Genomic DNA, 13674 nt, shown 5'->3' on the forward strand with positions numbered 1-13674 from the left:
CAATTCACACATAGATGAAAAAAAATAAATCAGTGCCAAATGAAGGACGTGTTGGTTCTGTTCTGTGGATTTATTGTGCGATTTCACTGTTTGCAATAAAAAATAAAAAAAAAGCATCAAAATGTGCAAATTTTGTGATAGATTTGCTGCGATATCCAGGCTAGATAATGCTGTGCTATACTGACCAGCTCCACAAGTCTGTACTGTACTCCAAACTTATCTGCACTAACACATTGTACCAAATCCTCAGTAAGACTAGATGAAGAGGCAATTTCAGGCCTGGATGTAAACCGTGTATATGTCTAGTCACTGACAGCATGCAGAGATTTTATAAGTGGAAGCAAAGAAACAGTAAATCACAAAGCAGGGGACATGGCGCTACAGTCAGTACTATATGAACAGCACCATCTTACTTTACTATAGGTGACCGGATAACAGAGGACTAGCTCAGTCATTTGCCGATCTGTGGAGCGTGGATCAGGCAATGTCCTGGCCTAGCGTTACATACCAGTGTGATACCGCAGGGTGTCGCAATAAACATGCATGGAAAACCCGTCACAACCACCACCGAGACGCCGCTCTACTGACTTCCGGGGTAACAAGAATCGCACGAGACGGGGTCTTTCCTACAAACAGCGCCACAGATTATTGACTGCATCAGATATTGTAACATGCACATACACTAAAGAGAATAGTCAGTCGGGACCGGTAATGTCAGTGAGAACCGCCAACTATCTTATGTGTATGGGGGTCTCCCAACAGATGGTATCGGGGGAAGGATAACACATTCATCATCATTGTTCTACTGGGATAAAAAGCCACCAGGAGGGATGCCTGGCAGTAGCTTTACACCCTTTCTTCCAGTGTGCATGTGTTTTGGAAGTTCAGGAGAGACACAGACTGGACCCCTTAAAGGGATTTTCCTATGAACATAACTATTTATATTTGTAGACAAGAGTTAAAAATTTTTGCAAATATAAATAAATCTAAATTTTTCAGAGTCCAACGCTAGGTTTCTGTTCTTCGGGTCCGCTTGGGGACCCAAAAAGCAGAAAGCTCACCCGCTTAAAAAAACGTTACCCACAGACTCCATAGACTATAATGGGGCCCATTGGGTTTACACCCCCCAAAAAAAAATGCATATTTTTTTTAAACATGTTCAGGGACAGAAACCCGAAACAGAATTCGAGTGCTGGTGTGATCCCAGCATTACAGATTTCCTCTAACCATCTTAGTGGTGACAGTCTGTTGTGAATGGATATGACAATGAATGCAGGAACGTTCTATGGTCTGGGACTTGTCAGAATCCGAGCCATGATGTCCTTATTGTGGACAGGTTATCAGGAGGACACTACATGTATGAGAAGATAACCGGACACAATAAGAACATCATGGCTGGTTATCAGGAGGACACTACATGTATGAGAAGATAATCCGGACACAATAAGGACATCATGGCTGATTATCAGGAGGACACTACATGTATGAGAAGATAACCCGGACACAATAAGGACATCATGGCTGGTTATCAGGCGGACACTACATGTATGAGAAGATAACCCGGACACAATAAGGATATCATGGCTGGTTATCAGGAGGACACTATATGTATGAGAAGATAACCCGGACACAATAAGGACATCATGGCTGATTATCAGGAGGACACTACATGTATGAGAAGATACTCCGGACACAATAAGGACATTATGGCTGGTTATCAGGAGGACACTACATGTATGAGAAGATAACCCGGACACAATAAGGACATCATGGCTGGTTATCAGGAGAACACTACATGTATGAGAAGATAATCCGGACACAATAAGGACATCATGGCTGGTTATCAGGAGGACACTACATGTATGAGAAGATACTCCGGACACAATAAGGACATCATGGCTGGTTATCAGGAGGACACTACATGTATGAGAAGATAACCGGACACAATAAGAACATCATGGCTGGTTATCAGGAGGACACTACATGTATGAGAAGATAACCCGGACACAATAAGGACATCATGGCTGGTTATCAGGAGGACACTACATGTATGAGAAGATAACCCGGACACAATAAGGACATCATGGCTGGTTATCAGGAGGACACTACATGTATGAGAAGATAATCCGGACACAATAAGGACATCATGGCTGATTATCAGGAGGACACTACATGTATGAGAAGATAACCCGGACACAATAAGGACGTCATGGCTGGTTATCAGGAGGACACTACATGTATGAGAAGATAACCGGACACAATAAGAACATCATGGCTGGTTATCAGGAGGACACTACATGTATGAGAAGATAACCCGGACACAATAAGGACATCATGGCTGGTTATCAGGAGGACACTACATGTATGAGAAGATAATCCGGACACAATAAGGACATCATGGCTGGTTATCAGGAGAACACTACATGTATGAGAAGATAATCCGGACACAATAAGGACATCATGGCTGGTTATCAGGAGGACACTACATGTATGAGAAGATAACCCGGACACAATAAGGACATCATGGCTGGTTCAGGAGGTCACTACATGTACGAGAAGATAACCCGGACACAATAAGGACATCATGGCTGTGATTCTGACAAGTCCCAGACCATAGAACATTCCAGCATTTTGGTCATATCCATTGGAAACCAATCAAGACAATAGATGTCACCATAAAAAGGAATAGAGGAGAAAAAAAAATAGAGTATAACTGTAAGAATGCTTAACTTGTCTACAAACGTGACTATGTTCATGTCTCCCTTTCCTCATAACAAAAGGAAGCTGAACCTCTCAATTTCAGTACAAGCCACCATCTTACTGGAGACTCCCAATATGTGATATCAATAAAAATAAAAAGGTTTCCTCCTTTATTGTGGTTGGGGGAGATAACCAGATTTCTGGCAGTAGCGCCTCCCGTCTCCAAGCATGTCCAGCCGAACCGAGCATACATGTGCATAGGGGAGACAGGAGAACTAGGTATAGATCAAAGGAGCATCTACCTGACACCTATATAACGTGTATAGGGGAGTCAGGAGAGGTGGCGGCCAATCAAAGAAGCATCTATCTATATAAGGAACCTTAAGGCTGAGATGCAATACCAGATACAGCCACCAGATAAGAGTGGCGCTGCTTCTGACCCTTTTTCCTAACCCGATACATATGGATTGTAAGGTGTAAACATTGTATAGCGTGACGTCACAGAGGCCCACCTCGGCTGTGACTTGTAGTACGACAACCATGGACCACTACCAGTATATAGTTATATACAATAGATGAGGTTGGACAGAGAAAGTGACCTCAGCTCCATCCTATAACCCTACAATGGATGCCGCCTGCCCAGTCTCACTCCATCAACAGCAGCGGTTACCAGGACAACTGCAGCAGCACAATACACATCCCACAGGCAGTAGTAATGCATGGCAGTGCATGGGCAGTGAGGGCACACACCATGGGCACCCCCTGGCACTGAAGGGCACATGGGCAGCAGCCTGGAGCTATGACAGCAGGGTAAACACTGGCACACACAAGCCTGGCTGCACGGCATGGAGCCCCTGGGCCATCCACACCGGCAGGGGATGCAGGGCCCCGGCACTGCGGGCTGGCAGCTCACCTCTGTCCCGGGCGGGGTGGACGAGCTGGGGATGAGGCCTGCTCCTGCTGCGCTGCCCAATCCTCCGCTGCTCCCTCCGACTGCCGCACTGTGCTGTCCCCGCAGTGCCGCCGCCTTCACGTCCCCGGCTGCACTGCTGTTACTGCCGCTACTGCTGCCGCTGCTGCCTCCGCCCCGCTTGTTCTTCCTCCGCTTCGCCCCTCTCTTGGCGTCGGCCGGGCTCATATCTGCGTTATTTCACCGTCTGCTCTACCGAGAGCCGCACACCGGAACTATACGGGAGAGAAGGGGGCCGGGGCGCGGATTTATCCGCAATTATAGCACTCGGGGCGGCGGAGAAAGCGAACAACCGACCACAGCGGAGCCAAGCTAGACTCCAATATGGCGGACTACAAGGAGGAAAGCTATTCCCGTCTTACGCACAGACGTCATCACGTAATCCTACGTTAACGTGCTGCTGGGCTGAGAGCTCACTGCTGCCACCTCCAGGGAATGCGTAGCGTAGACTCTTGTATAGGTAGAAACGCCGCAGTATACGCCTGAGTGAACTACCAATCCCGAAATGCATTGCGCTTGAAATACAGTTAGAGGTGACTGCGATAGAGGGTGAGGAGAAGTGGCTCAGGCATGCCGGGAGTTGTAGTTCCAAAGCTATAGGGATGTGTCAGTAGGAAAAAATGACACATGAATCTGAATTTCTCCTTATTTTCTCACAGACTAGACAGTTTAACACCCAAGTCCTCATTGACTAAAGTTATTGAGCCTATTTTTTGCCCTACTTTGTGCCAAAATCCTGGCGCAGGCAATATTTAACAATGATTTGCGCCACAAAGGATGAATGGGTGCAAGCTCAAATGTGGGCGTGGTCAGATGGCGTCATAATTTGCGCCAAATTCATTATTGTCATGTACTAGTTTTTAGTTGCAAAATTAGGGTTTGTTGTAGTGAACACGCTACATTCACATCTGCGCCGCTGTGCCCATTGTTCTGATCCAGCAGAGGACCAGACCAGCCGACACCAATGGTCCCCACGTGGACCCCATTGGCTATAATGGGATCCCTCAAGGGTCCGTGCTTTTAAACTGAAACCGCTGAGTGAAAACGTCAGATTTGCAGCAGTTTTTTAACTGGTGTTTTTCGGCGGTCACTGCGACGGAGACTTCCAATGCAGATGTGAACCCTGTCTGAGCGTATTCATGCAACATGTCGTGCGTCTTGTGATGGCCTGGACTAACTTTACACTAAGTTAGCTTATTAACGATAGTAAATGTAGATGTTTAGGAAAAAAGATTTTTTTTTTTCTTTTGGAGATTTTACACTTTTTTAAAAATAAAAAATTCGGGTATCATATGCTATGCCTCCAAATCTGCCAATATCTCTTCCCGTACCCCTAGTTGTAGCCTCTACAGTATGATACTCATCATCGTGGCCCTTACACTATAATTACCACCTCATCGTGACCCTCACACAGTACAATGGCCCCTCATCGTGGTCCTCACACAGTGTAATGCCCCCCCTCATCGTGGCCCTCACACAGTATTATGCCCCTCTCATCATGGTCCTCACACAGTGTAATGCCCCTCTCATCGTGGCCCTCACACAGTATAATGCCCCTCTCATCGTGGCCCTCACACAGTATAATGCCCCTCTCATCGTGGTCCTCACACAGTGTAATGCCCCTCTCATCGTGGCCCTCACACAGTATAATGCCCCTCTCATCGTGGCCCTCACACAGTATAATGCCCCTCTCATCGTGGTCCTCACACAGTGTAATGCCCTCTCATCGTGGCCCTCACACAGTATAATGCCCCTCTCATCGTGGCCCTCACACAGTATAATGCCCCTCTCATCGTGGTCCTCACACAGTGTAATGCCCCCCCATTGTGGTCCTCACACAGTATAATGCTCCTCTCATCGTGGCCCTCACACAGTATAATGCCCCCCTCATCGTGGCCCTCACACAGTATAATGCCCCCCCTCATGGTGGCCCTCACACAGTATAATGCCCCCCTCATCGTGGCCCTCACACAGTATAATGCCCCCCTCATTGTGGCCCTCACACAGTATAATGCCCCCCTCATCATGACCCTCATACAGTATAATGCCCCCCCCCCCTCATAGTGGTCCTCGCACAGTATAATGGCCCCTCATCGTGGCCCTCACACAGTATAATGCCCCCCTCATCGTGGCCCTCACACAGTATAATGCCCCCCTCATCGTGGCCCTCACACAGTATAATGCCCCCCTCATCGTGGCCCTCACACAGTATAATGCCCCCCTCATCGTGGCCCTCACACAGTATAATGCCCCCCTCATCGTGGCCCTCACACAGTATAATGTCCCCCTCATCGTGGCCCTCACACAGTATAATGCCTCCCTCATTGAGGCACTCACACAGTATAATAACCCGCTCATCGAGACACTCACACAGTATAATGTCCCCCTCATTGTGGCCCTCACACAGTTTAATGCCCCCCCTCCTCATTGGGGTCCTCACACAGTATAATGACCTCCTCATCGTGGCCCTCACAAAGTATAATGCCCCCCTCATGGTGGCCCTCACACATTATAATGCCCCCCTTCATCATGGCCCTCACAGGTTAATGTTCCTCCATCTCCCCTGTTCCCTTGTAGTCCACTCACTTCTCTGCTGCTCTCCCCGACACATTATGGAGTGAGGTCACTACATTGCACCTCCATGCTTTCAAGCTGGTGCAGGGGATCAGCTATGGGGCACCAGAATTATTAACTAGTTCCAGACAGCCCAATCACATTTAATGGAAACCTGTCAGGGCGATTTTGGACACTAAAACTCTCACAGGTCCTTATAGACCTGTCCCAAATCACCCACTTATAAAGCAATCCACGGCCACATTGAAAATAAAAACACTTTATACTTACCTAGAGATGAATCCGATGAGTCTCAGTGAAGCCGGAGATGTAAATTGAAGACCTGCACTGGTGCAGGGGATACAGCGGATAGGTGAGTGTAAAGCTTTTTTTAATTTCCATGCAGCCACGGATTGTTACAACAGGCTGATTTGGGACACTAAACCCCCGATCAATAAGAAAGTGGTTTCGTGTCCACTTTTCCACTTTTACTTTTTTATTTACATTTTCTTGAATATTAAAATAAAAGAAAAACATGAAAACTAAAAAAAAACAGCAGAAAAATAAAGCTGAATGTGCCATTAAAAAAAAACAAAAAGACACAGATATTATTTTAATAACCCAAAATAAAAAAAATTGTTATAGCTCTCCAAAACCTCATGTACAGAAAAAAAACCGATATGTCTCCAGTCCTGAACCAGGGAATAGCCTGGTACTGAAGTGGTTAAAGGGGTTATGGGGTTTCTAATATTGGCGGCCTATCTGTAGCCTTTCACCGTGTTCACCCGCCGACCTCACATATGCAGTTTTTGTATTGGTTCTATGATGCAATATTTTGACCTAAACACAGGACGGGATTCACATCAAAGGTAGATGCTTCCTGGATTTTAAGGTGATTGTAGTGCTGGGTGCCAAACAGACAGCATAGAAGTGAGCAGCGATCCAAAAGAAATTGATTTTATTCAGCTTGCAATTGATTGTAGGAATGAAAACAACCTAGCCCCATGTTGGGTAATACCTCATTTGTTAGACCCTAATTTCTATGGGCAAGATAAATGTACTGAGCTCCCTCTTCAGCACTTCAGCTCACATTCAAGAAAGTCCTTTCGGGATTCCCGTCCTCTTGGGATAGACCACCTGTCTGCAGCAACTAGCTCAGGGCCTACCTGCTCCCCAGAAGACTCTAACAACACCCTCCTGCTATGAGCTCCCTCTCTGAAGGTAGGACACAAGTGTAGTCTAGGTTCTTTTCAGTTCTGTTTTTGGGTCACTCTCCTGTGCCCTCTAAGTTCACCCATTCACATTTATGGCTATATTCACCTCTGGGACCCATATCTGTCTCAAGAACGGAGGATCCCTCTCTCGTGTTACAGCTTCAGTGAAGAGCGACATGGCGGTGTTTGTGCAGGTTTCTCCATTCAGCTGACCCTCGTTCCTGAGATCCCACACTGGGACCTGCAGGTATCTGGAATTTATGGCATATCCAGTGGATGTAGCCATAAATATCAAGATGGGAATACCCCTTTAACTTGCCCCTATACACAGGAGTCACTGCATCATAGTCGGTTATAATATACTGAATTTCCCGCTTGCTATAGTACTGATAGCGTTATGACAGTTCATTACTGTAGCCATTGGGCTGTTCGGGAGTCCGCTACACTATAATGGACTATGATGTAGTGACTCCTAGGCACACGGCCGAGTTAAGTCTACGTACTGCAACCCACCCAAGGACCGATTTCCACGGATGTGACTCGTTCGTGTGAAGGGCCCTTAGACTAGATAGTCTAAGGATGCACTAAAAGTATCCTCCAGCATTGGGGAGGCCCCATACACATTAGTGGATGGCCAATACCAGCAAAATGGGTTGTTTGTTCCTACATACACTGTGATCAAAAGTATCCGGACACCCGGCTGAAAATGACAAGTTCGTGCCACCCTCCATCGGTAATGTTGGAATTCAATATGGTGTTGGCCCACCCTTAGCCTTGATGACGGCTTCCAGTCTCACAGGCATACGTTCAATCAGGTGCTGGAAGGTTTCTTGGGGAATGGCAGTCTATTCTTCACGGAGTGCTGCATTGAGGAGAGGTATCAATGTAGGTCGGTGAGGCCTGGCACGAAGTCGGCGTTCCAAAACATCCCAAAGGTGTTCTATAGGATTCAAGTCAGGACTCTGTGCAGGCCAGTCCGTTACAGAGATGTTATTGTGGTGTAACCACTCCGCCACAGGCCGTGCAGTATGAACAGGTGCTCCATCGTGTTGAAAGATGCAAACGCCATCCCCGAATTGTTCTTCAACAGTGGGAAGCAAGAAGGTGTTTAAAACATCAATGTAGGCGTGTACTGTGATAGCGCCACGCAAAACAACAAGGGGTGCAAGCCCCCTCCATGAAAAACACGACCACACCATAGCACCATCGCCTCCGAATTTTACTGTTGGCACTACACACGCTGGCAGATGACGTTCGCCGGGCATTCACCATACCCACACCCTGCCATTGGATTGCCACATTGTGTACCGTGATTCGTCACTCCACACAACGTTTTTCCGCTATTCAATTGTCCAATGTTTACGCTCCTTACACCAAGCAAGGCGTCGTTTGGCATTGACCTGTGTGATGTGTGGCACCCAATCACCTGACCACGTTCGAAGTCCGTGAGTTCCGCGGAGCGCCCCATTCTGCTCTCTCACGATGTCTAATGTCTACTGAGGTCGCTGATATGGAGTACCTGGCAGTAAGTGGCAGCACAATGCACCTAATATGAAAAACGTATATTTTTGGGGGTGTCTGGATACTTTTGATCACATCGTGTATAACAAATAAAATTCTGGGATAACAAATCCTTGGATCAGTGAAGATCCATCCGCAGAGATAAACATTTACTGTAGCATCGATCATCAGACCAGTGTTCCAATATGTGCCCATTATCGGAGCGGTCATCCTTACACCACCGTAACTGCAGCAATAATGGCCAGAGATGGGAAAGCAAATTAAAGAGTGATAAATGTCCCATCCAATGTCACAGATTATTATTGGAAATGATTGTTGTCTCCCCAAGGACACAAAGATTATCAATACAAGCACTATATATTGATTGGTGCTGTAGCTGCAATGGATTGATGGACGATGCTTCGCGTCTATCCAGGTCTGCATCCCTATAGATGAGAAACCAGTGAATGCGACACATTCCGTGATCTGCGCCTCGCTCGCCACTTTCCGCACAGGTTGCGAGGGGGACGGGGAGCGGGGCAGGGATGCCTTGGCCCAACATATTTGTTATAGCTCACATCAGTGTTCTGGCACGAGTTATGTGGGAAATCTCTGCCAGTTCCCGGTTGACATAGAAATCCATTCTGGAGACTTATTTATAAATAAGATGGAGCATCTTCATAAATTGAACATGTCTTGCTCCTGTCAGGAACTTTATCAAGATAGATCTGTCCCAAAGAGTAGGAAAAGGAGCCTGGTGTGATGCTGCTGCTTATTACAGGTCCTATCAGCCCCTATAGAAAGTAGTACTCTGTAGCAGCCCCATCACATTTGAGTGCAAAAATTGAACAGTGTGCAGCACTTTCCTTATCGTTAAAACAACGGCTACAAATAGAAAACCCCATTGTATACACCATTGTAAATCAACAGCTCGGTGGGGCATTGTTGTCAACTGCCAGATCCAAAAGCCTGTAAGTGCAAGTTCACACTATGGGATTCTGCAGCCACTGTTTCTGAGGTTAGCTGCACATCGGCGAGATGCACAGCGTCGGAAAGTGGAGAGGGATCTGATGCAGAAGAACACCTCAAACTCCTCTTCACTTTCCAACATGTGAATGAGCCCTTAGGGTAAGTTCACACAGAGATTTTTGGTCAGGATTTTGAGGCCGTATCCGCCTCAAAATCCTGACCAAATAGATGGCTCTCATTGAAATCAATGAGAGCCGCTCAGGTGTTTTTTTCTGGGAGCCGTTTCTTCTGGCCCCTGGAAAAAGAAGCGAGGTGTTCATTCTTCAGGTCGAGTTGCCTCGCGATTCGGCCTGAAGACACTCCCTCCTCTGGACTAGGCCCATTTATTGGGCCTAATCTGGAGCAGTGCACCAGCTTTCAGTCGGGGCTACCCGGCTTTTGGTCCAGAACCTAAGGCTGGGTTCACACGATGTATTTTGGCACGTAATGTGGCACGTAGACGCCGCGGGAGCTTTTGCGGGCCGTATACGCTCCCATTGTTTTCAATGGGAGCCGGTACCGTATACGCGGCACTATTTTGCGGGCGTGATTTTGCGGCGGCCGCAAAATAGCGCCGCGTATACGGTACCGGCTCCCATTGAAAACAATGGGAGCATATACGGCCCGCAAAAGCTCCCGCGGCGTCTATGTGCCACATTACGTGCCAAAATACATCGTGTGAACCCGGCCTAAGGCAGCCTCCACCTTAGGTTCCGGACCAAAAAAACTCCGTCTGAACTTACCCTTATAGTTTCTATTATAAACTGGATTCTTGACTCATATGTGAACAGGGCTTTAGGTCTTAGTCACTCAACCAAGAAAAACGTCCATGTGACTACCAATTTTTAATAGCTATCACACGGCTGTGTAAAATCAATGCAGTCCTATGAACCTAGTCATATGTCCGTTTTTTTGTCATCCTGTCCAAAGATAGGACATACACATATTTTGGCTCATAGACTGGGTTCTCATACACATGACTGTGTGCAATATCTATGTGCTAGTCATGTTTTTCCCGGCCCGAGTGTGCGGCAGTGAGCCTGGGGCAAAAATCAAGACAAGTCCAATAGCTGTCTGTTTTGTGGCCTGGGGTCAAGGGACACAGCACATGGATATAGATAGATAGATAGATAGATAGATAGATAGATAGATAGATAGATAGATAGATAGATAATCTTAGATAATGTTCACCTATGAGGGTCTGTGATGCCACATGGATGAAAAATGGCATATTTCTGGTCAATTTGCATCACAATTGTGTGTATGTAGCCTTATAATGGATGGGTTTGGTTGGACATATGTATAGTTAGCCAACCTGGCCTAGGGTCCTTATACAGCCCCTATATCTCTACATAGCCAGGCACATTTGCCATTCTGGACTCTAGAAAATCTGGGTAGTTTTTTCTAATATCCAGAGAGATGCGTATTCATTTCCTGTTCAGCATGAAGAGTAGCCATGAAGTTGGCTTCCATGTGCTGCAGTAGTGATGCTGAACATCTGCAGTAAATCCCAGCGGAGGTCCGTGCGGGTCCTCAGGGCGTATTATTACCGTTAAGCTACAGGTGGAGTCATTATCCCATTAACTTTGCCAGAGCCAGCGAGATCTGCATGTCACTGCCTCTAAATCCCATAATGAGCAGATTTGGGCAAATTACTCCATTGGGAACCATTATCTCGCACTGGCCCCCCTGTTACTAAAGTATAGGCTCTGCAGAACATCACAGGGAATTATTATTACTGCAAATCACTATGTAATATGTGGAAAAGACTTATGTCCAATTCACCCAGAAAGATAGAAAAATGGAATCCAGAAGAAGGTAGAAACCCCTGTAATGTCTAATTCCTGATTTTCTTGTGAATATAGGCGTATCCTTGAGGCTCTTCTCTCCATCAGTTACATATAGTGTAACTCCATGGAATACAACCGCCATATGACTGAGCTACATGAACATGGATCCTCCACAAGCTGTGTGTCGTAGACTAGCTGGGTAGATTCAGAGCTATTGATCCTACAACTCCCCGGCAGTATTAACACTCAATAGGAAGTGATAGATAAATATGAGACGCGTGGAGGTTCCCGCCATCTGCTCCACCGTCTTCAGCTACTTGTTTGGAAGCAATAAATACAAGTAACAGGTTACAATATATAAGCTGCTCCCTAATATTGGTGGTAATCCCAGGATTTGTGTTCGTTTGGATTAAAATTTCTTTACCGCAATGTTAAATATATGGAAAACTTCAGTTTATGGCCAAGGTGGCATATATCACTATACTGCAATGGTCTCCAATCTATCACTCGCTCTGACAGCTGCGGGATATTGGAGCATGCTGGGTGTTGTAGTTTCGCAACAGCTTGAACACCATATGTTGGCGATCGCAGTTTTCAAGTATCTGGGGGATGGTCAGATAACCAAGGACACATCTGCCCTTAGGGTGGGCTAGATCAATACGCAGCCTGCAGGGACTGTGGCTACACAAATAGCAATATGGCCATTACAACAAATAAAAAAATATGCACAATGAACCCCCCCCCCAAACACACCTACCTGTTATGTACCCAAATATGTACCCAAATGATATTGCTATACAGTCATCAAGTCATTAATGGTGCCAAACAGTACACAGATAACATTGTTGCTATGTTTGCTGTTTTAATAATAGCACCATATAGTACACAGATAACACTGCCGCCATTCTTGGTATCTTAATAATAGCACCATATAGTACTCAGATAACACTGCTGCTATTCTTGGTATCTTAATAATAGCACCATGTAACCATGTAGTACACAGATAACACTGCCACAGTTCTTGGTATCTAAATAATAGCACCATATAGTACACAGATAACACTGCCACAGTTCTTGGTATCTTAATAATAGCACCATATAGTACACAGTTAACACTGCCACAGTTCTTGGTATCTTAATAATAGCACCATATAGTACACAAATAACACTGCTGCTATTCTTGGTGTCTTAATAATATCACCATATAGTACGCAGATAACACTGCCACCATTCCTGAAGACTTAATAATAGCACCATATAGTACAGGGATAACACTAGCACCATTATTGAGGTCTTACTAACAGCACCATATAGTACACAGATAATACTGCTGCTATTCTTGGTATCATAATAATAATAATAATAATAATAATAACACTATATAGGACACAGATAACACTGCCACTGTTCTTGGTATCTTAAAATACAGCACCATATAGTACGTAGATAACACTGCCACTATTCTTGGTACTTAATAAAAACACCATACAGTATACAAATAGCACTGCTGCTATTCTTGGCATGTTAATAATAGCACCATATAGTACACAGTTAACACTGCCACAGTTCTTGGTATCATAATAATAGCATCATATAGAACACAAATAGCACTGCCACTATTCTTGGTGCTTAATAATAGCACCACATAATACACAAATAGCACTGCTGCTATTCTTGCTATCTTAATAATAAGATAAGATAATCCTTTAATAGTCCCACATTGGGGACCATATAGTACACAGATAACACTGCCACTCTTCTTGATATCCAATTAATAGTGTCATACAGTACACAAATGACACTCCCACTATTTTTTGGAATGTAATAATAGCACCATACAATACACACTGCAACAGTTCTTGCTGTCATATCAATTGTCACATATAATAGTTGTAAAAGTCCCGTGTGACCCGGGACCACAAGCAGCCTGCAATACAGC

General features: G+C 45.6%; 1 protein-coding gene across 2 annotated transcripts in view; it reads right to left on the reverse strand.

The window, feature by feature from the left end:
• FAM193A (family with sequence similarity 193 member A) overlaps positions 1-4013 on the reverse strand; it is a 59087-nt gene extending 55074 nt beyond the window's left edge. For both annotated transcript variants that reach the window (XM_075261031.1, XM_075261024.1), the window contains exon 1: positions 3614-4013. In XM_075261031.1, the coding sequence (XP_075117132.1) occupies positions 3614-3838 (225 nt within the window). In that variant the 5' untranslated portion in view covers positions 3839-4013. The remainder of the gene's footprint in view (positions 1-3613) is intronic.
• Positions 4014-13674: the final 9661 nt, after the last annotated feature.

The sequence above is a fragment of the Leptodactylus fuscus genome, chromosome 1, assembly GCF_031893055.1.
Source record: "Leptodactylus fuscus isolate aLepFus1 chromosome 1, aLepFus1.hap2, whole genome shotgun sequence".
Classification (NCBI taxonomy): Eukaryota; Metazoa; Chordata; class Amphibia; order Anura; family Leptodactylidae; genus Leptodactylus; species Leptodactylus fuscus.